We start from the raw sequence: 25,878 nt of genomic DNA on the forward strand, positions 1-25,878 counted from the left end.
CAGCTCTGTCCATCTCCTGGGTCTAGGAAGGTCTCAGTGCAAAACTGACTAATCCCATTGGTGAGTATCTTAGGCTGGGTTCTGTACAGAAGCAAACCCAGTGCAGTGTATAAATATATAGAGAGAAAGATTTATATCAAGGAAACGGCTCACACTGTTGTAGAGGCTGGGAAGGCCCAAGTCCATGGGTCAAGCTGGAGGCTTCTCCTGACTCACATAGCTGCAGGTGCTGCAAATCCAAGATTGGAAAGTCAGAGAGCAGGTCTCTTGCTCACAGGCTATGGAGGCCAATGAATCCCAAGATTGGCAGGTAAGATGGCAGATAAACTGTTAGCTCAAGTCCCAAGAACTGGAGGTCAGATGAACAAGAGCCAGCTGCAGGATCCAGAGTAAGCAAAAGTCAGCGAGCATTGCCAGAAAGTCCATCTACCTACATTGGATGCAGGCCACACCCCCAAGGAAAATCCCTTTCAGCTGATTGCCTGCTTACAACAGATCTCATCATGGAGGTGATCACATGTCAGATCAGGTGATCACATCTTTAAAAAGCTGCCAAATGACATCATAACTGCCAAACCACTGAGGATCATGGCCCAACCAAGTTGACATACAACCTTAACCATCACAGTGGGCTACAATTACCCTATTTGCACAGTCCCACCCAGTCACTTGGATGGGAGTTACAAGGCCATGGCGAGAAAGATTTGCATGGATGGATTGCAAATCTAAATGTGAACGGCAAAAGAATAGAGATTTCGAAGAAAACGAGAATATCTTCATGAACTTGGAGTAGGCAAAGTGTTCTTAAATGGGATATAAAAACCACTAACCATAAAGGAAATTTTTGATAGTGTTCTGTATTAGGTGGAAACCCTGGTGGTGTAGTGGTTAAGTGCTACAGCTGCTAACCAAAGGGTGGCAGTTCAAGTCCGCCGGGCGCTCCTTGGAAACTCTACAGGGCAGTTCTACTCTGTCCTATAGGGTCGCTGTGAGTCGCAATCGACTTGATGGCACTGGGCCTTATATTAGGTAGTTTAAGACCTTCTGTTCATCAAAATACACCATAAGAGACTGCAAAAGGCAAGCCACAGAATAGGAGAAGACATCTTCCGTACATAATCTGACAAAGAATTCATAATCTGGATTATTTAAAAACAAAATAAAAACAAACAAATAAAAAACCTCCTGCAAACCAATAAGAAAAAGACTACTCAATGGAAAATACAGACAAAAGACTTACAGAGGCAGTTCATACAGGAGGAGACCTAAATGGCCAGTAAACATATAAAGAGATCCTTGACTATTCACCAGTCTCCAGGGCTTTGCACATCAAAACCCCACGAGAAGAAAAAATAAACCATGAAACAGTTATATTTCATTTCAGTAAAGCAGTGAAAATGAAAAAAAGATATAAGGCCAGGACATAGAGCACATGGGGGTGGAAATTGGCATGGTCAGTTTGTAAAACCAGCAAGATTTGTTAAAACTGAGCAAATATGACCCAGGAATTTCACTCCTGGTTATGTACCCAACAGAAATGTGTGCATATGTTCAGCCAGACACGTCTGCAGTAATCCTTATAGCATTCCTACTTGTAATAGCCTCCAAATAGAAACTACCCAAATGCCCCCAATAATAAATAGATCAATGCATTGTGGTACATTCACACAATACTTTGAAGCAGTGAGAACGGACACAGTATAACTACATGCAACAATATGGACAATGTTGAGGGAAAAATACACAAAAGAGCACACTGTTTGATTCCATTTATATAAATGGAGTATATATTTTTAAAAACAGGCAAAGCTACTCTATGCTATTAGAAATCAGGCCACTCTTAGTGGGGTGAAGTGACTGGAAGGGACTTGGGGGCTTCTTGGGTGCAGGTAATATCCTGTTTCTTTATCTAGATGCTGATTACAGGGATGTGCTCAGTTTGTGAAAAGTCATTGAGCTGCACGTCTATGAGCTGTGCACTTTTCTGTGTGTATGAAGTACATAATACTTCAATAAACTTTTCTAAAAATATACTTAACATTTTAGAAGAACAATTTTAAGAAATGAAATAATGAATAATAAATTAGGTTTTACAGATATGAACATGGTGAATGAATAACTAAATTTGGGGAAATTTTGCATAATCTAGTTTATGCATCATTCTATACGTCTTACCTCTCTTTGGCCTACCCCAGGAGCACCGCATTCCACTTCCCATCCCTTCCATCAGTTCTCAGGACCTGTCCACCCAGGTCCTTGCTTCCAGTGAGGTGGGGGTAGTCAGGCCCCTCAGGCTGAAGCTCCACTGTGCTTGCTCCTGCTAGGGCTCCCTGGCTCAGGGAAATAAGCCTAACCTGTAGGCTGAAACCCATTTGAGGAATATGGCATCCTTCTCATTAGCAAATGAGGAAATTGAGGCTTGATGCACTTGACCAAGGTCCTAGAGCTGGTTAGTTACAGAGATACACTTAAATGCATTTCAAAGGACTGGACACAAAGTGTTTCTGCCACTCTTCCATGCCAGTTTGGAGGGGGTTGAGAAGGAATCCTCTAATCCTGTAATACCTTCCTGACTCACCCTCCTGTGGCATCTAAAATCGTTGGATAGATCATCTACTTCTTCCCTGCTCCTTTCACAGTGGCCACCTCCCTGCAGCAGACCTGGCTGCCCATGGAGCCACAGGCCATGGAGGCTCAGAGGGCTGGGGGAGAGAGGGAGGAAGATGAGATGCTGTGTGGCCATCCTAGCCATTTTAACCAGGGCAGGCTTCTCAAGGCCATTTAATCCTGGAATTAACCTTGTGGCCTCTTCCTTCCCCAGGTCCCCCCAACCCACTCCTGTGGCCATGAAGATTGCTGTGATTGGGCAGAGTCTATTTGGCCAGGAAGTTTACTGCCACCTGAAGAAGGAGGGCTATGAAGTGGTGGGTGTGTTCACTGTCCCAGACAAGGATGGGAAGGCAGACCCTCTGGGTAAGTGAGAGGGAAGACAGCAGCGACAGGTTGTTGAGCTCCAGGAAGATGAGTCACCTTAGACAAGGTGGGTGGGAGCAGAAGTTTAGAGGATCTTACGATGAGCCTAGGGACTTCCCTGGCTGGAAAGCAGCCCTACACAGTCCACTCTGAATTCTGTTTAGGTGTCATCTGGCTACAGGGGCTTTTTGGAATAAAGTATCAATCTCTTCCTATTTGTCCTGGAGAAGGGCATGGAGAAGTCTGTTTGGTCCCAGCTCCTGGCTAGGACTGTCGGCCATCAGCATGCAGCCTGAAGTTGGGCCAAATCCAGACCCCACTCTTTGCTCACTGCTTGATTCTCTTACCTCTAGCACCCATGACCCAAAAGGGCTTCCAGGGCAAGATACCCAGGTCAATGCTCTCAGATGTGAGCTGACATCGGGTCACCATCATTGGAGACCCCACCCCAGAGACCCTGCTTCAGTGGATCTGGGAAGGGGTCCAAGAATTGTGTTTCTAACAAGTTCCCAGATGATGCTGATGCCCTGGTTCCAGGAGAAGCATGTTTTGAGAGTCACTGTCCTGGGCCACTGCCTTTGAGCTGGGACCAAAGCACCTTAGGATGTGGGTGGAACCCTCGGCTTGGGTAACGGGCCCTCCAAGGACACTCACTGGTTGCCAGGCCTTATGGACACAGACCACAGGGCAGGGCTTAAGGATGGAAGGCCAGGACCAGGAAAGGGGGCTTCAGGGCTGACCAAGCACAGAGGCTTAGTTCATTAAATCACAGCGAGCCACCCAGACCAGGCAGCTATATTTTGGGCTCGGAACTTGGCCCCAGAACAAGCCCAGATGCCAGCTACTTCCTCGGCCTTGAGCCTCACCACAGTTTGACCCATGATATAGCCTGCCCCACCACAACGTTGTACAGGGTCAGTGAAAAAGAGGAAGACCCTCAGTGAGATGGATTTACACGGCAGCTGCAACAATGAGGTCAAGCATAACGATGATTGTGGGCATGGCGCAGGACAGGACAATGTTTCGTTCTCTTATGCATACGGCCACTATGAGTTGGAATTGGCTCAACGGCACCTAACAACAACAACCACAACCTGAGCCCTGAACCCAGCCACTAAGTGGCTTTGACACCAGCCTCTGATCCTGGGTGCAGACTGAGCCCTGGCTATGGCTACAACTTGACCTCTGCCACCATTGACCCTGACCTCACAAGTCTTGCAGAAAAATTGCATTGGTTACACTGGGGACAGTTTTTGCAAGTACAGCCCGATCTGCTGGCATCGGACCCTACCCTCGTCAGCACCAAGGCGCCCTAGGGACTGAGGGAGGTAGGCCAGAGCAGGGAGAGTATCAGACAGGGTCCAGTCCGACCCCACACATCACACCTGTTATTTTAACAGAGAATTTAATAAAAAGATGGGTTAGTTAGGTATTGGAGTCCAGAAAAGAGAACTCTAAGGTATCATAGAGGTTGTGATGGCAGGAAACAGCTGCTGCCTCTAAGGCTAGTTGTTACTGTGTGCTGTTGAGTCAACTCTGACTCCTAGTCAACCCTATAGAACTGAGTAGAACTGCCCCATAGGTTTCCATAGGGCTCAAGCATAGCAACAATTGTGAGGATGTCACAGGACGGGGCAGTGTTTCTTTCTGTTGTACACAGAGTCACTGTAAGTCAGAAATGACTTGATAGCACCTAACAACAACAACAGGGCTTCCAAGGAGTGACTAGTGGATTTGAACTGCCGACCTTTTGGTTAGCAGCCTGAGCTCTTAACCTCTTTGCCACTAGGGCTCCTCTAAGGCTAGAGGTAAGAGGAAAGAAGTTGTAATTACCTGGAGGAGCTGTAATTCAGATCTCCAGGAGCGGCACTGCTCATCTGGAGCCAGTGATGAGCAGGGGGAGGGCCCTGTGGACTGAGGCCCTACCTCCCAGATGCAGACACCAGCTGCCTGGCACCAGCCTTGTGGGGGTTGGGCGAGTGCATTCAGGCTGGCTTTGCAAGGACTGGAAAAACTGCAAAGTGGATTCAGCTGCTATGCGCAAAGGACATGCTGCTGCTCCCAGGACAGGAACCCCACAGAAACCCCCTTCTCCCCTCCAGCCTTCAGTCTCCTTGAGTCCCTGAAGGTCAAACCTCACAGGGAGCCACTGACAGCCAGGGAGAAGATGACTTCATGACCTAATGAAGGGTCCACAAAGTGAGCCATCCCCCAGGCCACACTATCTGAGCTCTTGGTGATCAGCAGAAGTCACATGAGCAGAGGGGTCTCTGAAACCATGCCCTCAGCCAGTGCCACCCCCAGGGCTGCCTGCTGGGGCCAGGCTGAGGCAGTGGGTGGGAGGTAAGAGGGATGGGTCTGGAGAGAAGGTCCAGGGACCACTTGGCTGGAAAGGCAGAGGCGTCAATGGAGCAAGCGGGGTGTCAGGGAAGGCCAGCTTCCCACCTGTTGTCCACAGGCCTGGAAGCCGAGAAGGACGGCGTGCCGGTGTTCAAGTTCTCCCGCTGGCGGGTTCGAGGGCAGGTTCTGCCGGAGGTGGTAGCCCAGTACCAGGCCCTGGGGGCTGAGCTCAATGTCCTGCCCTTCTGCAGCCAGTTCATCCCCATGGAGATCATCAGTGCCCCCCGGCATGGCTCCATCATCTACCACCCTTCTCTGCTCCCCAGGCACCGAGGGGCCTCAGCCATCAACTGGTGAGAAAGGGCAAAACCACCATCCCCAACATGCCCCCGCCCCTGTTGACCTGAATGGCCGTTCTTCTGAGCCTAAAGCATTTCTCGGGTGCTGTGGAATGGATATCATGCAGGCACCTGTCACAGTGGAAACAGTTTTTGCAAATGTGGCCCAATTTGCTGGCATCGGACCCCACCCTCTTCAGAACCACGGCACTCTAGGGATTGAGGGAGGCGGGCAGACCAGGGAGAGTATCAGTCAGGGTCCAGTCTAAAGCCACGCATCACACCTGTTATCTCAATAGAGAATTTTAAAAAAGAAGCATTAATTAGGTATTGGAGTCCAGAAAAGAGAACTCTAAGGTATCATGGAGGTGGTAATGGCAGAAAACAGCTGCTGCCTCTAAGGCTGGGGGAAGAGAGGAAAGAAGCTGTAAACTAGAATCTGGACACTTGGAGGAGCTGCCTGTGGCTGCCAGATGGCAAACGTAAACTGGGTTGATGAACTTTTATCAATAAGGGAAAATTCTTCTATTTTTTTTATCGGGTTGGCATTGCTAAGCCCTTTGCACTCTCACAGTAAACCCACGGAGGAGGAATGCCAGCATTCTATCCTGGGTGTCCTGGGACATGGAGGGTTAAGGGGCTTCCCTGTGGGCACACAGGTCACTGAGTGGGAGTCGAGCCCAGGGGGTCAGGCTCAAGCCCTGCCCCTAACCTTCACTCAACTTACTCAGCAGCATCCTACTCAGAAAGAGATGAATTAAGGGTGGAGTCAAGGGTCCCATACACAAGATAATCTGAGGTGATGAGAAGTGCTGAGCAGACATTGGCCTGGGGATGCGGAAGAGCCTGACTGGGGGGCCAATGTAGACGTTGGTCAGGGAGGGTCCCTCAGCGAAGGAGACATTGAGCTGGGAAAGGAATGTGGAATTTTAGTCAGACTGGTCTGGTTGGTATTCAGGTTCCCTGACCTTAGGTAACGTCACTTCCCTTTTCTGGGCCTCAGTTTCCTCATCTGTAAATGGGGATGCACTACCTGTTACACTTGCTGTGAGGATGACATCACAGACAGCATGTAGAGCTTTCTGCACAATACCTGGCCCCCAGGTGGTTTAGATAAATGTTGTTTTCCTCCCCCCTTCCACCGAAGGCAAGAGGACATGCTGCAGGGCAGGGCCACAGGACTGTATCCAGGGCACCTTCACCCTGACTGCCCCTCACACTCAGCTCGTCACTCTTCTGCCTCCTAGGACCCTCATCCACGGAGACAAGAAAGGAGGCTACACTATCTTCTGGGCGGACGATGGTCTGGACACCGGGGACATTCTGCTCCAGAAAGAGTGTGAGGTCCTCCCGGATGACACCGTGAGCACTTTGTACAACCGCTTCCTCTTCCCTGAAGGCATCAAGGGGATGGTAAGGGCTGGGAGCTGGGCCACTTCCCACCCCAATGGTCCTGCAGGGCCTCTTGTCCCTGGGCACCTGCTCTAGGCCCCAGGTGGAGGTGCTAGTCATAGAGCTGGCCAAGAATCTGGTCCCCCAATGCCAGGATTCTAGAGGGCGATCAATCCTTTCAGGGTGTCAGAGAAGCAGGATTAGGACATTAATAATGTACTGTATTAGGTAGAACTCTTGCTTATGACTGATAGAACCCAACTCAAAAGGGACATTTGGGGCTCATTTAGGGAACTAAGGACAGATCCAGAGCTGAAGCCATGTCATTAGGATTCTATTGCTTTCTCTATTCACCCTCTGATTCTGCTTTTCTCTGTTGATTAGCTTCGTTCTCAGGTTGGCTGCCTGCAAATGGGAGGAGAGATAGTATCTGGTAGCTCAAGGCTTACAACTCCTGATTCTGGGGGAGTGAAAGAGGAGGTCAACAGTTATCATTGAGTTGATTACAACTCATGGCAACCCCATGTGTGTCAGAGTAGAACTGTGCTCCATAGGGCTTTCAAGGGCTGAATTTTCAGAAGCAGATCATCAGGGACCTTTCTTCCAAGGTCCCTCTGGGTGGCCTGCGGGTTAATAGTGAAGCCTTTTAACCATGTGCACCACCCAGGGACTCTGCCAGGGGAAGAGGGCCTCTTCTATCTTCTAGAATTCATGAATAAAAAATTAGGGGAGACCCTATTTTGGGTCACATGGTCACCTTGAGCCAATCACTGGCCAGAGTGATGGAGTACTCCTGCCAGCCTCAATCACTGCTTCCTGCTGTGGCTGGGTTGGGGTAGGGAAGCCAGCTCAATTCTAGTCACATGGATGGGTTCTCCTCAGGAAAGGAGGTTTTGTTACAGAGGGAGAGGGAAGGGGTTCTGGACAGAAAAAATGACAGATGTCAGATATAGGCCATTGCGCATGGCATGTGGGACTTGATCTCCCAGGTCTGGGAAGGTTCTGGGGGTTTGGAGTGTTTGTGTAGGGCCACTGGTGCTCCAGTAACTACGAGTGCAGGCCAGCAATAGTTGAAGGCAGGAGGTACTTGAGTCTCTCATTGATTGAAGAGCGTAAGTGATTCGCACATAGCAGTGAGTATGACGGCAATTTATAAGCACTTGCTGTAGCCCAGGGCAAACCCTCCCCTACCCTTGGCTCCTGTTCCACGTGAGCTGTCCTATTTTCTGAAGCGTGTTAAACCGGTTGCCTCTTTGTATTCTCCCCCAAGTAGTGGGCCAAAGAGACCTGACTGAAGATTTAATTTGAGAAATAAAGAACTGGTTACATTGCATATCCCACAGCAAAAAATAACCACTGGCCTTTAGAGCTACACTGCCCAACACAACAGCTACTGACCACATGTAATGACCACATGGGCTATTCCAATGCAAATTAATTGGAATTGAAAACTCAGTGCCTCAGTCTTACTAACTACATCTCAAGAGCCCAGTAACTACACATGGCTCATGGCTACCATATTGGAGGATGAAGATACAGAACATTTCCATTATCCCAGAAAGTTCTGTTGGAATGCACTGATACAGGCATTTCTGATGCTGAAATCCCTTCTTAGTCTGGAACTACCGGACCTTCTTCCCTTAGGCCCTCCCCCATGGTGTGCCCAATCTCCTTCTGTCCCTTCCCTGACTCTGCCCCCACCACCCTCCTCTCTTTCTCTTTAACAGAAACTGTTACCTGCTTCATCTCAGACCTCTAAACTTGTACCCCTAAACCCATCATGGGGCTCAGGATCCATTCTCCTTAAAAGGCAGAGAAGGTTTTAAACAACAACATGAACATTTTTGTATGTGTTACACCTGCACTGAGCTTCATAATTTATACAGTCTTCTAAACCAAACCAAACCTGTTGCAGTTGAGTCAATTCTGACTCATAGTAACCCTATAGGACAGAGTAGAACTGCTCCATAGAGTTTCCAAGGAGCGTCTGGTGGATTCAAACTGCCGACCCTTTGGTTAGCAGCTGTAGCACTTAACCACTACACCACCAGGGTTTCTTGCAATCTTCTAAGAGGTTATAAAACCTTGTGAGGTAGGTGGGGGTAGTGCTTTGTGTCCATTTACAAGTGGAATTAGATTCTGATGACTCCAGTTGTTCATGCAACAGGCATGTCTGGAGTGCCTGTGTACCAGGCACTGTCCCAGGCAGCCAGACTCAGCAAACTCAGGGTCTGGGAGGGAAGGAGGAAGGGAAAGGTCTGAAGCTGGGGAGCTGATTGAGCCTGGTCCCTCCCCAGGTGCAGGCTGTGAGACTGATTGCTGAGGGAAGAGCCCCCAGACTCCCTCAGCCTGAGGAAGGGGCCACCTATGAGGGAATTCAGAAGAAGGAAACAGCCAAGGTGAGTGCAAGATGGCCTGCCCACCCTGAAGCCTGCCTGTGTGAGGGTTGGGAGCCAGGGAGAAGAGCAAGGCAGCTGCCCCAGGCCAGGAGGGTGTCCTGGAGAAGCTGGGGTTCAAGCTGGGTGGTCCAGGCTGTAATCTGGAAGGCAAAGATAGAGGCAGCACTGGAGGGCACGGCCATGTAGGGGAGAAAGGTGTAGCATGTGGGAAGGCAGGGGACAGGGTCCATTCCAGGTTCCTTCTTGTTCCTCTTTAGGAAGAAAGGGCAGGCAGGCCCCAAGAGAGGAGGAGGTAGGAGACCTGTGGAGGGGTGAGACCTGTGGAAGGGTATGAAGAGTGGGAAATAAAAACCCACCTCAGTGTCTGAAGTCTCTTAAGTTGAGGCGTGAGGGAGTTTAGCTTCTTGGAGCTCTGGTGGGTAGTGAAGCCTCAAGGGGCCTTGAGCTCTGACCCTGCCCAGGGGTCACAGGGTCAAGGATAAAGATCTCTGTGCCTTGTAGGCTAGGGCACGCTATGAGTGGGAGCCTATGGGACAAGTCTGAGCGCTTGTAGGGCCTTGACCATCTTAACAACATATTACTTTCCCAAAACCATTCTGAAGTTCATTCAGCCATGGAAGACTGAGTGTCAAAGAGCACCCAGAACTTGGGGCACCAAGGTAGGGGCCCAGCCCAGCTCAGAGACTCTCATCATTTTCAAAGAGGAAGCCAAGTTTCTGACACCCTGACCAGGGTGCCGTCCACTGTCCAAGAGTCAGTATCTGGGTCAAGGATGGGCAACCAGAAGTACACCTAGAGGGTTGGGGAGGGGGAGGCCAACTGAGTGTGCCCATCTTGGTCCTGCAGATCAACTGGGACCAGCCAGCAGAAGCTATTCATAACTGGATCCGAGGAAATGACAAGGTGCCGGGTGCCTGGACCGAGGCCTGTGGACAGGTATGGCCATGCGTGGCTGGAGTTCAGCTGGTTGCACCGGTGTGGGCCCACTGGCTGCAAAAATATCAAAATATGTTTGTACTGGTCAGTAAGCAGCCACTGTCTGCTCCATCCCTACCCATGTGCCCCCTGACCACATCAGCTTCTCTTCCAGACCTATCCACTCTCCAGTACTTAAAGGGTTAATGATTGGAGTCTCTTAAGGCCCCAGGCCCGCCACCAGCTGAATGAGTGATATTGGTTATAAAAGACTTTGACTCTCAACCCTGGGCTCAGAAGACACCAAGCCCAGCTATGACTTTGCCTTGGCCTCTAATGTTATAGTCTGAACCCTGGGCAGGAAAGGCAGCATCCCCAGGGCCAGCGACTGGGCAGTGGCAGTGGGCAGAGGTTAGGAGCTAGGGCAGACCAGATACTGACTATAGGACACCCTGTTACAGGCTCTGGGGAAGAGCTGGGGGTGCCAGGACCAGGTTTAGGGTTGTAATCTGACCAGAAGAGTGAGCCCTCTGCTCCAGGCTGGGCAGCTGGTGTCCTGGCCCCAAACTGCCCAAACTCCTGACCTCCCACTGAATGCTCCCATTGTCCCCAGGAGTCTTGCTGCCACAAGACCCTCTGCTTCGGTAAATCCATCTCCTGACCCAAATGACCTGCCTTGGCGGCACTGCAGGGGAGTCAGCCTCACTCCATGATCAGTGCCACTGGATGGGTTTTCTCTCCTCGTCTGTGTACCTGTGGTCCCAGTCAAAGGCAGGATAAAGGGCCTGAGGGGCATGCAGGGGAAGAGGTGGCTTGTCATCAGCTCCCCAAGGCCATGGCGGTGACTCAAGGCTCTGTCTATGCCCTTGCTCCAACTCTCCCAGCATTGGCCTCGACCACACTCCTCTCCATCTTCCTAGCCCCAACATCCCTGCCTCGCCTGACAGCATCAGGGGCTTCATCTCACCCAGGCGTTTTGGTTTTCCTCCCCTCAACAGAAGCTGACATTTTTCAACTCGACACTGAACAATTCAGGCCTGGTACCTGAGGGTGAAGCTTTGCCCATCCCAGGAGCCCACCGGCCAGGAGTGGTCACCAAAGCAGGACTCATCCTCTTTGGGAATGATGACAGAATGGTAATGGTGCTGCTGGGGCCCACTGACCACACCCACAGGCACACCCCCCCCCCCAGACCCCAAAGGATGTGCCCAGGCTGCTGTGGAGAAATGAGACCACACACTCCAGGAAGGGCGGACCCAAGCTTGCCCCTGGTTGCCTCGGCACAGACTGACCAATGTGGTTTAACTACTTCTCTGTTACTGGGAGGCTGGAGTCCACTTGCCCGTACAGAGCTGGGTGCCCTGTGTGGCTGTCATACAACATAGAGTCAAGGAAGCCCTTGCCAGGGAGCCCTGAATTTAGGGGCCCACTTTAGCCTAGCAGAATGTCTAAGAGCCACTGGGTATGGGCATTTAACCTCTGTGTCTCAGATTCCTTCTTTGTGAACAGAGATTTTATAAAAAGTGATTTAGTACACATAAAACACGTGAAACCACCCTGACACATAACAAGCTCTGTATACGTGTTAGTTTTATTAGGATTAGCAGACTCTGAAACTAATAATAATAAAACAAAAAAACCAAACGCAGTGCTGTCGAGTCGATTCCGACTCATAGCGACCCTATGGGACAGAGTAGAACTGCCCCATAGAGTTTCCAAGGAGCGCCTGGCGGATTTGAACTGCCGACCCTTTTGTTAGCAGCCATAGCACTTAACCACTACGCCACCAGGGTTTCCACTAATAATAAATAAAATAGCTACTATTTATTGGGCACTTTCTATGTGCCAAGCACAGTTTAAAAAAAAAATTGTATGTATTAAATTTAATCTTCTCAACAGCCCTATGAGATATCTATCAATATTATGCTTATTCTACGGAGGAGAAGACTGAAGCACAGAGAGTTTAAATACGTTACCCAAGGTCACCCAGCTAGTTCTTGGCAGAGCTGCCTCCAAAGCCTGTGCTTTTAGCCCTGGTAGTGGGCTGTTAATATGAACTCTGTGCAGGGATCAGGAAGGTGTGGGCCTTTACTTCCTCTTACAGAAGATGCAGGGGATAGGGAGAGAAGTACAGGAAAGGGGTCTTTGAGCACTTTTCAAAATTTCAACAACTCCTCTGATGCTGTGTCCTGGGGCAGCTGTAGCGTAGGATGGCATTGCTCAGGGCTGGTAGGTGCTCACTGTCATGCTCCCAGCCATGGCCTGCCCCCAGAGGGTCTGGCCAGTTGCTGGTGATGTCTGATGGACAGTGGCTGGGTGGTGCAGGTATGCGTGATTGATTAGGACAATTGGAGGATGATATCTGTCTTAGGTCAGGTTTCCAAGAAACAGTGTCTAAGATGGGAATTATTGTGCAAGTGAGGGAGGGAAGCAAGCAGGGCAGAGGAGAATACTAGGCACAGATAAGGGCTCAGGAGAGTCTAGCCTTAGCCTGACCTCATGAGACAGTCTGGAGTGGGAACTGAGTTATCAGTCCTGGGGTAGGGTGGAGGGGCCATAAGGCACAGCCTCCTCAACCTGTCTGCATGGCAACTCCTATCCTTCCACAGAGAGCCTTGGAGAAGGTACAGAATGGGCCATTAGCAGCAGAGGGCTGAGTGCACCAGCGGGGCGAAGGCCCTGGATGGGCACCAACTGCATCTGCTACAACATCTACAGAGACAAGCAACATAAAAGGACAGCACCCTTGGTAGAGACCCTTGGTTGAAACATCTCTCAGGAACTTCCAGCGGACCTGGCTGGGTTTTAGCTCACAGAAAGCTCCAGAACGTCTTGAAAAGGCAGCCGGGTGGGGGTGGCAGAGCCCTGGGTCAGGCATGGAACTTGGTTCCAGTCCTCTTAAACCATGTGTAGAGTGTTCTGTTCTTACAGAGCCACTCTTATCAAACGTGGATGTTGCCACTGTCCAGGAGTTCACCTGCCCCCACTTTCTGCCTCTGTGTTCCAGAAGGGTATCTGTGACGTTCTTCGGATGTTTCCATGGGATTCCTGGGAACTGGGCTATTGGACGACTTGTTTTCTTGATTGACTTTCAATGTAGTACTTGATGAGCATGCATAATTTTTATAGACAATAAAATCATTGCACTTAAAAAAAATACAGTGGTGGCGGTGAGCGGGTGAAAAGAAAGAGTGAGGAGTATGGCAGGCGCCATGTTGCAATTTCTTCTGTGCGGTTTCCTTTGTACCCTTAGAACTGTGAGCTCACCTCTCTGAGCTCTTTTCCTCACCACTTGTCAGGACTATCTAGTCCTGCCTTTCCATGAGAGACGGAGATGAAGTATGTGGGGCACCCGGCATAGGGCCTTCCTGCTGTGGTGTCATCATCACTAGTCTGACCACAGTCCCTGTGAAATCCTTCCTCCTGCAGGTGCTGGTGAAGAACATCCAGTTGGAGGATGGCAAGATGATCCCGGCCTCCCACTTCTTCCAGGGAGCAGCTGGTGATGCCCTTGAGCTGACAGAGGAGGAGCTGGTCACGGCAGAGGCCATGAGGGTAGGAGGCACCTGCGTGGCTGGGCTGCTGTCTGGTGGGGCAGGCTGGGCTCTGCACAAGTGTTTTGTGGATGGCATTCCCTGGAGTCGTGCTGCCTGCTGTCTGTGGATGAATGCAGTGCCTCAGGCACATTGTTGGGCTCTGAAGTGCTTTTCTCTCTTGAGACTTTCAGTGTTTCCCTGCTACTCCTTCCTCTGACACTGGGACCCTGGAATTTGGCAAACTGGGTTTGACTTCTCTAGGGACTCCTTGTCAACAGTGGGCAAATGAAACAGAAACTCCTGGAATAACTGAAAAGGCTGTTCCCTATTAAGGGCTTGGTTGAGATATGGTCCTGTGATGAGAACTTGTGGACTGGAGCCTTCCAGAAAGGCTGCCCGATAGGAAGCATCATGGGCTGTGACCAGCACAGGTTTTGTGATCAGGCCGACTGGCTTCTAAGTGAACTTTGCCCTAGCATGAGGCCAAGAGATCCTTTCACCTTCCGAGACTCAGTCTCCTCAACCTAAAATTGGGCAAAGGGTCACTTCCCAGAACTCATTCCTGGCCATTTCTTCTCCCACTAACAGTCGCCCTCTTTCTGGGAGAATGTCTTATTGAATGGATGGCACTGGATGGGTTTTCATTCATTCATTTAATCATCCATTCAACTATTTATTTTAAAAAGATCTATTGGGCCCTATTAAGTGCCAGGCACTAGGCTGGATACCAGTACTGTAACAATGGACCATGCCCTTGTTCTCATGGAGCTTACAGTCTCATGGGGAAGGGAGCCAAGGAAACACCCAGCAGATGCACAAAATAAAACAGGATGATGCGTGAGAGGTGACCTGAGGCTGAGAGACAATTTCAGAAGGAGTGGTCAGGGGAGGTCTCTCTAAGGAGGGGACATTGAGCTGAGACCTGAATTGAGAGGAAATGTCGGGAGCAATGAATGCCAAGGCCCTAATAGGGAAGAACATTCCTGGGTCTGAAGGGGCCACAAGGAGGGGTGGTGGCAGGGGGTCAGAGATAGAGCAAGCTGGAAGAAGGTGGCTGGTTGGTAGGGCTCGGCTGGTGACTATGGTTGGACTACCCACGCAAAGACAGGATCAGCAAGGGGGTTCATGAGATGTGTACCCTTGTCCAGTGGCACTGGGAAGTCCAGAGCATCCTTACTTGGAGGCTGAGCACCATGAATATCTGTCAAAAAGGCCTGGTCCTCCAAAACACGTTTCTGAAGCAACTGCTCTGGCCCTGGCTCTGTGCCTGGCCCAGGGGTTACACGGACAGCTGGACAAATGGCCCTCTGGATTTACAGTCCAGTGGCGCTCAGATGGGAGGGGATTGGATTGTCTACTGTTAGAGCTGAACACTGAAGGAAATTTTTAAGGGCTGGGTTGAAATATGCTACTTGGAAATATCTACAACCAAGTCCTTCATTTGTAAAATAAACCCCACCTTAAAGGCTGTTGTGATTCTTGAATGTGATAACGTATATGAAAAGGCTTTGTTTAGTGACTGGCACCTCTTAGACTCAATAAAAAAAAAAAGTAGAAACTTCTAGAGCGTGTGCCTATGCAACCCGCCTCCAGAATAGCAATGTATTTGATTATTATGGCAAATCTTTGAAGTAGGTGCTGTTATCATCTTCCTTACACAGGGCAGGAAGCTGAGGCCCAGAGAAGTAGAGTTATAGCTGAGGATGGTGGTGCTGAGGCTGGACCTTGGTGGTCCCACTCTTAACCGACACACTTAGTCATCATTATTTTGGTTGTGATTGTGATGGCTCCTCTCCTGGGCTGGGCTGGGCTTGGCAGTTTCAGAATCTGTGGTCTGGAGGCAAACAGAAAGGAGGGGCGTGGCCAGGAGCAGGAGAAGCAGCTGGTCTGGGGCTGTGGCAGCGTCCAGGGTTGGTAGTGAGGGCCCAGCCAGTGGTCGTAGCAGGGGTCAGTCTATCTCCATTTAGTGGATGCCCTCAAGTGAGTGCCCCCATGGGCTGAGAAGGTGCTGAACAACATACCACCCCTCATGCTTTCCTGGGCCGTGACAGTGCCATGGACAAGGAGTGTCCTTCATTCTCAGCACTTCTCTAAGCTCTACTTATATTCATGCAGGTCATCCTCCCCACCTTATCAGCCCCTCTACAAGTGAGGGAGTGGAGGTACGGAGGCCTGTGAGTGGCAGGGCTGGCATTTGGACGGGGGGCTGTGTGACTAGGGACCCACACAGTAACCAATCACCACACTGCCTCTCCAAGGATCCCTATGCATCCGCTGTGTGCCCAGGCTTCCTAGGGCCAGGCCAACAGCACTCACAAACATTGGGACCAAGCCCCAGTGCTGTGGAAACCTGGGAAGGGACAGTCACTGCTCCCACGCCTCCACAAAGGCTTCAGGGAAGGCCTTTGCCTGCCGGTAGGGGCAGGAGAGGCAGGCAGTCCTCACAGATGGACAAGGAGCAGCTCAGCGTGGCTGCTGGGGGTCACAGTGAGGAGGACTAATGTTTGATCCCCTCCCAAGAGAAGAAGAACGAGGCCACGATGAGGGCAGATTAAAATCACTGGAGAGGCTGGCCCTGTAATGAGCCTCAACCCAGTATCTTGTGCCTCCAGCCTGGACCCAAAACCAGGCCAAGGAGTGCCCACAGCCTGGAGTGTGGTCAGAGAGGGGCCCAGGTCTGGCATCATTGGTGCTTGGGAGCTGGGGCCTTATGGGCTCCTCTCCTGATAGGCTGGTCAGGAGCCTACCCAGAGAACAGCTGTCCATCTCTGACCAGCTGAGTGGCCTTGTTGACTGGCAGGCAGGGTTGCAGGAGTCATGTCCATCAGAAGTGAGGGGCAGAGGGTAGCAGGGTGCTGACCATGAAGGCTTTATTGCCCTCCCTATGTCATTGTCTTTCCTAGCCCATAGGGTCTCTCCATAATCACAGGAAAGACAGATGACTTGCCTTGTTCACACGGAATTTGAGGTCTCAGCAAGGACAAGAACCAGCTGTCCTGAGCACCACCTCCTTTCCCTGCCTACTGCCCATGCCTGACCTCCATGTTGCCCATGTCCATCCCTCAGAACCACCCCAGCCCCTGCATTCCCTTCCCCACTACACCACACCTTGCCAGTGTCAGGCTTGGACAACCCAAGTGAAATCCTTGGTGCTGTGTAGGTGCAGAGGCGGCTGTCCCAGGCCTGGTCATGCTCTGTGGTTGGTGAGGCCATCTTCCTGCTGCCCCTGGGACTCTATGGGGACATTAATTCATTATCCCAAAGAGGCTGTGGTCTCAGGGGAGGTGGGCCTGAGGACAGCAACCCCTGTGTTAGAGGCCTGAGCTGCTTCAATTGCCTGGGGAGGGCTCACTGCAGGACTGAAGGCCCTCCTGGGAGGGAGCGGTGTCATGGAAAGGACAGAAGGAGCCTGCGTCTGCTCCAGGCCATGGGAGCGGTCAGATGGCCGTTATCACCTGCTGGAACACTGCTCCCCTCCCTGAGGAGCCTTGTCCTCATCAGACCTTGTTTTTCAGGGTGTCTGGCAGAGGATCCTTCCTAATGTCTTGAAGGTTGAGGACTCTACCGATTTCTTCAAGTCAGGGGCTGCGTCAGTGGATGTTGTGAGGTAAGGTCAAGAGCAGAGGCATCCTGCATCCTGTTCCAGTAACATATCATCAAAGAATAGAGTGGCGTAAGGCAGCCATTTTTTCTTGGTCAGGTATTGAGAGCCCAGCAGGGTGACTCTCTTGTTCCACATGCAGGTGGGCCTCAGCTGGGAAGACTCAGAGCTGGACTGGCTGGGCAGGAACATCCACTTTCAGGATGGCCTTTCTACCCCGTGCCTGGCACTGAGCTGGGCTGTGTCCCAGTGTCTCTGTGGGCTGTACCAGGTGGCTCAGGGCTATGAGGGCCGGCAGGCATGGCAGCACACAAGGCAGGTGCAGCCACGTTGAGCGTGGAAACTCACACAGCATCCCTCCCACTGTACCTGACTGGCTGAGGCAGTCACTGGCCAACTCACATTCCAGGGCAGGGGCTTAGACCTCACCTCTCCATGGAAGAATATCAAAGAATTTCCGGCTGTGTTGTTAAATGGCCACAAACCCCAAGGACTCCAGTGTAGGCAGAGCTGTGTGGGAAAAGGGGAACAGGCAAGTACAGTGTGAGGAGATGACACTAACCTCACAGTTGGCACCACTGAGATGTTGGGGGATGGGAGGAAAGGGAGCTGAGGGAGAAGAGAACATTAATTCCAATATTTTTAGAATCAAGGTACAATTTATGCACAGTGAACCACAGAGATTTTAAGTGACCAGTTTTGATAAGCTTTGACAAAGTATACACTTGTGTAACCCACACATCAATCAAACCACCCAGAAAGTTCCCTCCTGCCTCTTTCTAGTCAATTTCCCCACACCCCAAAGAAAAGCTATCACCATAGATCAGCTTTCCCTGTTCATGAACTTCATACAAATTGTCATTTATCAGTGATGAGTTCTAATTTGTATAAAGGGAAAGGTCTGTGCTAGAACATGTTTGCTTTTGACAGTAGCGTAAACTGGCTTAGGCAAAAAAAAAAAAAAAGCCCCGAAAAATAAAAAAGCCCACAGCTAGCTTTCTTCAGGAATGGCTGACTGCTTCAAGGGCTGAAATTAGTTCGTTAACACTCTCCCTACCTCTTGCCTCTGTGTTGACTTCGTTTTTGGGTAGAATCTCTCCTCATGGTGACAATATGGCTGCACAGCAGCTCCAGTGTAATTTTTTATCTTTTCAGCATTCCTAGCAAAAAGATGGATTTGCTTTTCTTGTCAGTTTCAATTTAAGTCTTGGATTGGGATTTTATTGGCTCTGAGAGAGCCGTGTGCCTCAATAATAACCTATCACTGGGGCCAGAGATGCATACTCTGATTGGCCAAGCCAGTCATGTGCCCACCTTTGGCACCCATGGTTGAATCAACTATACTCAACCCACATCTATGGAAAGAGAGGAGAAGGTTGCTGCCTTAGAAAACGTGAATGGTATCAAGCTGGTCATGTGCTCACCTTTGGTACCCGGGGTTAAGCCAACTATAATCAACCCACATCTACGGAAAGAGAGGAGAAGGTTGTTCCCCTGGAAAATGTGAAAGCTATCACCAGAAGCAGGGAACAGTCTCTGGGAAGGCAGAAACAAAGATGTCTACCGTGTATGGGAGCAATGTCTTTCTTGTGCTTCAGGAAGGCACACAAGCCAAACGAAGAAGGGAGATGTGTCGTTGATACTATTTCAGAGAAGCATTCTTCACTGGCCTCCACATTTCCATGTCTTCAGTCGAGCTGAGAATGGTAGAGGGGCAAGATCGCTCAGAAGAGAAATGCGTAGGGTTAGATAAGGGAAAGGTACCCAGGTTAGTTGGTAAATAAAAAAAAAAAAAAACCCACTGCCGTCGAGTCGATTCCAACTCATAGTTGGTAAATAAAAAAAAAAAAAAAATTTTTTTTTTTTTTAATAGAATGTGTGAAATCCACTCCTTGTGAATGCAAGGGCATACTTACATGTTACCAAGATCTGTGGGGAAAAATGAGGAGGGGACTGGTATTCAGACTCTGACCCCACCAGACTGGGTAAGCCAAGAACAAAGCTGCGGTTGGACCAAGTAAAAACAAGTCTATCTGAGGCTGAATTGTGCAACTCTAAGGAAACTCTGGTGGCATAGTGATTAAGAGATACGGCTGCCAACCAAAAGGTCGGCAGTTCAAACCCACCAGGCACTCCTTGGAAACCCTATGGGGCAGTTCTACTCCATCCTGTAGGATTGCTATGTCAGAATCGACTTGACGGTAACGAGCTTTTTCTTTGTTTTAAACTCTCCTGACTGCAGGCCCCCCTCCTTATTTTCAAAAAAACCCAAAGACACCTAACAAGAAAACCTATTTATAAGGGATGAGCAGTTAAGGAAACCAACAAAGATGTTAAGGCATCATGGGCCTAGCAATAGCTGGAAGCCAATGTCTGAAGGGGCAAGATGAGCAACATACTAGAACCCGAAGGTGTGGTTATAGCTGTTGTAGCTATTGAAGAGGGCTGAAGGATAGAAGCTGTGGCAGTAGGTATGGGGACACAGGCCTGCCAGCCCATGGCTCAGCAGGGATAAAGTAAGAGAATAAATACCCTGATCTCTGTCTCCTTACCCTCCAATGTTCTACCAAGGTCTCCATTGACCAAATACAACCACAAGAAAGACTGATTGATGAAGTCCACAAAATCCAGCCTCCACGGACACAGAGTGGGATAAAAAAGGATGGAGAAGGGATATGAAGAGGCAAAGGGAGAACATTCATCTCTCTGGAGAGCCGGACTGCGACCAGGCCTATAAAAAAACTCGCGGGGTTTTCTTGTGCCTGAGATGGAGAGTTAAGAATTAGAAGATCAATCCCTGAGTGAATACTGTTAACAAAAGCTACAGAGTAATGGATGGATATGAGATCTGCACAAGTCTTGCTGGCGTGTTTTGGCCCTGCCCTTGGCCCTTGGACCATTCAACACTACTCCAGATGAGTGGATGTATAGCCAACCAACCAGTCCCTTCTGGGAGTACAAGAAAGCTGGGAGGGATAGGAATACAACGGACTACAAAATCAGGATGAAGCTTTGTGGGAGGCTGGAGTTTTCAGCCCATGCAACGAGATAAAATATAGCAAAGGCCAATGTAAGGACCTTTTTGGAGCTCAGAAAAACCAAACTCTGCTAGAAGTGGAGGATGGGAGAATGAGGCTCATGGGAAAAGACACCAGGGTTTGTGTGAACAAGGCACATGGTATGAGGTCATGCGTTCCCTTGTGTCTTCAGCAAATATTTACAGAGGACCTCCTATAGGCGAGGCATTATGCTAGCATTGAGGAGACAGCAGGGAACAAATCACATACAACTCCTGGCCTGTTAGCGCTTTGGGGGGAGAAAGTATTCACAATAACAATTTTAAAAGTAAGCTTGTGATTATTATTATTGTTATTACTATTATTATTTGGATTGTCTCATTTACTCATCACAAAATAGTAGAGGACTATTATACTTAGGGAAACCCTGGTGACGTAGTGGTTAAGAGATACCGCTGCTAACCAAAGGGTCGGCAGTTCGAATCTGCCAGGTGCTCTTTGGAAACTCTATGGGGCAGTTCTACTCTGTCCGATAGGGTCGCTATGAGTCAGAATCAACACAATGGCACTGGGTTTGGTTTTGGATTATACTTGAGAAGGTCACTTAGTGGTGCAAACAGTTTACAATCAACTGCTAATCTAAAGATTGGCAGTTTGAATGTACCCAGTGGTACTGTGGAAGAAAAGGCCTAGTGATCTGCTTCTGCGAAAATTAAACCTGTTGTCGTCAAGTCGATTCTGACTCATAGCGACCCTATAAGTCAGAGTAGAACTGCCAAGTCTTTAAACCTTTATGGAAGCACACTGCCACATCTTTCTCCCACGGAACAGATTGTGGGTTTGAATTGCTGGTGTTTTGTTTAGCAGCTGAGCACTTAACCACTGTGCCACCAGGGCTCCCCCATTAAAATTATAGCCAAGAAAAACCTATGAAACAGTTCTACTCTGTAACATATGGAGTCACTATGAATTGGAATCAACTTGATGGCAACTAACAACAACAACATTATTTTAAATAAACTTTTATAATAGTTTTAGATTTCCAGAAAAGTTGTGGCTATAGTACAGAGAGTTTCCATATATCCCACACCCAGTCTCCCCCAATATTAACACCCTACATTATAGCATGGTACATTTGTCACAATCAATGAACCAATATTGATACATTATTATTACCTACAGTCCATCCATACTTTATTCAGATTTCCTTAGTTTTTGCCTAATATCCTTTTTCTGTCCCAGGATCTCATCCAGGATACTGCATTACATTTAGGTTCCTCACGGCCATGACAGTTTCTCGGACTTTTCTTGTTATTGATGACTTTGACAGCTTTAAGGAGGACTGGTAGTTATTTTGTAGAATGTTTCCTTGGGGCTTGTCTGATATTTTTCTCACTATTAGACTGGGGTAATATATCTTGGGGGGGAAGACCACAGAGGTAAAGTGCCATTCTCATTATATCATATTAAGGATACATACTGTCAATAGGACTTATCACTACTGATGTTGACCTTGATCACCTGGTGAGATAGTGTTTGTCAGGCTTCTCCACTATAAAGTTATTATTTTTCTCCCCTGGACTCTTTGGAAGGAATCACAATGTGTTGCCCATATTTAAGGAATGGGGAGTTATGTTCTACCTCCTTGAAGGTGGAATATCTACATAAACTGTTTGGAATTCTTCTGCATGGGATATTTGTCTATTCTCCACATTTATTTATATCACTATGAACTCATGGGTATTTATTTTGCACTTTGGGTTATAATCCATACTACATTATTTATTTTATTGCTCAAATGTCCCATCTTTGGCCATTGAGAGAGGGCTCTTTCAGTTGGCTCTTGTGTCCCTGTGACATACCCCCACCATTGTGGTTTTGTTCTTTGGACACTTCCTTATTTTCCAGCACTACAAGATGCTCTGGGCACATCTTGTATATATTTTCTGCCCCAGCCCTAGATTGAGCCATTTCTCTAAGAAGTCCTGGTTTCCTTTATTGGAAGAATGGTTTTAGAAGACAAGATCTGGGTGCTGGGTGTGCCCATTGCCACTGGTGTGTCATTACTTCTAGGGCCTCTCAGCTGACAAAGCACAGAAATAATATATATGTGTGTATACTAACCCATGTACACACACATATCTCATTACTTGTATATTTATCTATCTGTATCTATGAACATGAGCATGCTGGGAGTCTCTAAGACCCCTACCAGGTTGGATGATTCCCTAGAACTCACAGAACTTACCGTGTAGTTTTACTGATGACTAACATTTATTATAGTGAAAGGATACAAAAAAAAAAAAAAATCAGTAAAGGGAGAAGGCATGTAGTTGAATTCTAGAGGCAATCAGGCACAAGTTCCAAGAGTCTCTCCCCGTGGTGTCACACAGGATGCACTTCATTCCAACAATGAGTTGTGACAACACACTGTAAGGTGTTATCTGCCAGGAAATCTCTTTAGAGACTCAGAGTCCAGGATTTTTACAGGGGGCTAATCATGTACGCTCTCTTTGCAGAGAATAATGCCAAAATCCCAGACCCCTAGAAGGAAAGCAGTGTTCATCATAAGCCACGTCTGCACCAACACTCTAGGCATAGTGAGCCACCCTTCTCAGTCTGGGAAGTTTTACGTCAGCTTAGGGAACCAGTCAAGTTCCCATACATCAGCTCAGGGCCAACCTTGCAAGCAGGCCTTTCTATGGAGATCAGTGTCAGGCCTGCTGTGTGAGCGCTTTCTGCACCGTGAGTTCATACTAGCGTTCCCAATTCTAATCCAGCAGGACCCGTATTCTTTAATAGCTATATTGAGGTATAATTGACCTGCAGTAAACTGTATATCTATATATAATGCATTCAATTTGACAGGTGTTAATATATATATATAAATACGTGTCTTTATATATGAAACCATGAAACCATCACCACAATCAAGAGAATGCACACATCCATCACCCTCCAAAGTTTCCTTGCACCTGTTTATAATCTTTCCCTTCCATCCCTTCCTGACTCTTACCCCAGGCAACCACTCTTCTGCTCTGTCACTATAGATTAGTTTTCATTTACCAGAATTTTATATAAATGGAATCACATAATATACACTTTCTATTGACTGGTTTCTTCTACCAAGCATAACTATTTTGAGATTTCTCCACGTCTTCTTATTACTGAGCTGTATTTCATTGTATGCCTAGACCACAACTTTCTTATCCATTCACCTGTTGATGCATGTTTGGGTTGATTTCCAGTTTGGGGCTATTATGAATAAGGCTGCTATGAACATTCATATAAAAATCTTGGTGTAGACATAGGCCTATTTCTCTTGCATAAATATCTAGGAATGAAGTGGGGAGTACATGTTTAGCATTTAAAGAAACTGCCAAAATGCTTTCCAAAGTGGTTGTACCATTTTACATCCCCACCAACAGCATATGAGAAATCTAGTTGCTCTGTATCTTCACCAGTATTTGGCATGGTTTGGCTTTTTAATTTGGGCTTCAACACAGCAACAATCGTGAGGATGGTGCAAATCTGGGCAGTGTTCCACTCTGTTGTACATAGGGTCGCTACGAGTTGGAACCAGCTCGATGGCACCTAACAACAACAACAAGTAGTGATGTTGAGCATCTTTTTATATGCTTATTTGCTATCCCTATTTCTTCTTCTGTGAATTTTTTCTCTATTTTTAATTGGGTTGTTTGTTTTCCTAGAATTGAGTTTTGAAAGTTCTTTATCTTTTCTGAATAAAAATCCTTTATCAAATATGTGATTTGCAAATATTTTCTCCCAATCCTGGCTTGCCTTTTCATTTTTTTTTTAACAGTGGCTTTTGAGTATTATTAATATTCCATTAATTATTCTTATTAATAGTTGGATTGTCTCATTTACTCATCACAAAATAGTAGAGGACCATGATTGGTCACATCTAACAGATAAAGAAACTAAGGCTCAGAGGAGTTAGTCTCTTGCCCAAGGTCACAAATTAGTTCCACAACTGGAGCTAAAACTTGAAATCAGGGCCTCTGAGTCTACAGTCTGGGCCTTCACCCCAATTCTAGGCTAACCGCCAAGTTTGGGATGCTGGGATGCAGGTCTGGCTGGGCAAATGTGTTTGGAGCTACTCTTCTGCCACAAGAATGATGTGGGTCTTCTGAGGCTCTTTTCATGCTCCCCCTTTTTCATCCTCTCTCCTCCAGACTGGTGGAGGAAGTGAAGGAGCTGTGTGATGGCCTGGAATTAGAAAATGAAGACGTTTACATGGCGACCACCTTTGGGGACTTCATCCAGTTGTTAGTGAGAAAGCTTCGAGGGGAAGACGACAACAACGAGCAAGTCATTGACTACGTGAGTCCTGGGCTCCTTCCATGTGGGACGTGACCCTGCAGACCCTTCATGCATTTCTATCTGTGGATCCACAGTGACACATGGGGGAGACTGAATGTCCAGGAATCCAGGGCCCCATGAACCCACGCTTAGTGTCCCCAGGTCTCCATGGCAACACAGGGTAGCCTGTGGAAGCCAAGATAGTCAGGCAAACTCTGCAGAGGAAATTGCTGTCCCATGCTCAGTGCACGGCTCAAATTCTGAGCCCCAAGACACGGGGCCAGAGCATTAAAAAGAGGCTTTTAATGCCCAAAAAGAAAAACAGATTATCCTATACATTCAACTTGTATATACAGAAGCGTGAAGAAGTAATTGCAAATTTGTTTTTTAGAGAAACTTTTTACCTGGGGTATATTGGGGAAACCCTGGTGGCGTTGTGGTCAAGTGCTACGGCTGCTAACCAAGAGGTCGGCAGTTCGAATCCACCAGGTGCTCCTTGGAAACTCTATCGGGCAGTTCTACTCTGTCCTATAGGGTCACTATGAGTCGGGATCAACTCAATGGCAGTGGGTTTGGTTTTGGTTTGGGGGTATATTGGTAGGCTGCTAACCGCCATAGGAATTAGCTTTGGTGTTGTTCATTTGGCTGGTAATTGGGAGCAAAAACTGGTGGAGCAGGTACAGCTGGTCAAGGTGGACCCTAAGTTGGTCTTAGAACTTGGGCAAATGATCAATGAACACATTTCGGCAGGGGAAACAGGTTCCCAGAGGTTCCTGCATTCAGCATGAACTTGTTTTGGTGGAACCAACCTTACTTCCTGTTCCTAACATGGAACTCAGTAGCCAAGGGAGTGCCGTGGGGTTATACCATGCCTGGGGGCTTATAGGGGCCTCACCATCTACATGAGACTTACTGGCACTGCTGTGTGCCTGGCACTGCTACCTTGAAGGTGTTAATGCCTTGATCCTCACTGCACCTCTGTGAGGGGGCTGGGTAACCGGCCTGGGTAACTCACACAGTGAGTGAGCCGCAGAGTTAGGGTCC

At 48.4% G+C, this 25,878-nt stretch overlaps 1 protein-coding gene across 5 annotated transcripts in view; it reads left to right on the plus strand.

Moving 5' to 3' along the window:
• Nucleotides 1-25,878, plus strand: part of ALDH1L1 (aldehyde dehydrogenase 1 family member L1) — a 79,238-nt gene that overhangs the window by 15,460 nt on the left and 37,900 nt on the right. For 4 of the 5 annotated variants that reach the window (XR_007514387.1, XR_007514386.1, XM_049861811.1 and 1 more), the window contains 9 exons: nucleotides 2,822-2,973; nucleotides 5,432-5,666; nucleotides 6,899-7,064; nucleotides 9,341-9,442; nucleotides 10,289-10,378; nucleotides 11,356-11,493; nucleotides 13,787-13,912; nucleotides 17,409-17,500; nucleotides 24,708-24,855. Coding sequence is in view for 3 of the 5 variants with exons in the window: in XM_049861811.1 (XP_049717768.1) it covers nucleotides 2,822-2,973; nucleotides 5,432-5,666; nucleotides 6,899-7,064; nucleotides 9,341-9,442; nucleotides 10,289-10,378; nucleotides 11,356-11,493; nucleotides 13,787-13,912; nucleotides 17,409-17,500; nucleotides 24,708-24,855 (1,249 nt within the window). In the remaining 2 variants the exon portion in view is untranslated. Of the gene's footprint in view, nucleotides 1-2,821; nucleotides 2,974-5,431; nucleotides 5,667-6,898; nucleotides 7,065-9,340; nucleotides 9,443-10,288; nucleotides 10,379-11,355; nucleotides 11,494-13,786; nucleotides 13,913-17,408; nucleotides 17,501-24,707; nucleotides 24,856-25,878 lie in introns of those variants that run through there. The other variant, XM_049861813.1, reaches the window with a different exon arrangement.

The sequence above is a fragment of the Elephas maximus genome, chromosome 20 (genome assembly GCF_024166365.1).
Source record: "Elephas maximus indicus isolate mEleMax1 chromosome 20, mEleMax1 primary haplotype, whole genome shotgun sequence".
In the NCBI taxonomy this organism is placed as follows: domain Eukaryota; kingdom Metazoa; phylum Chordata; class Mammalia; order Proboscidea; family Elephantidae; genus Elephas; species Elephas maximus.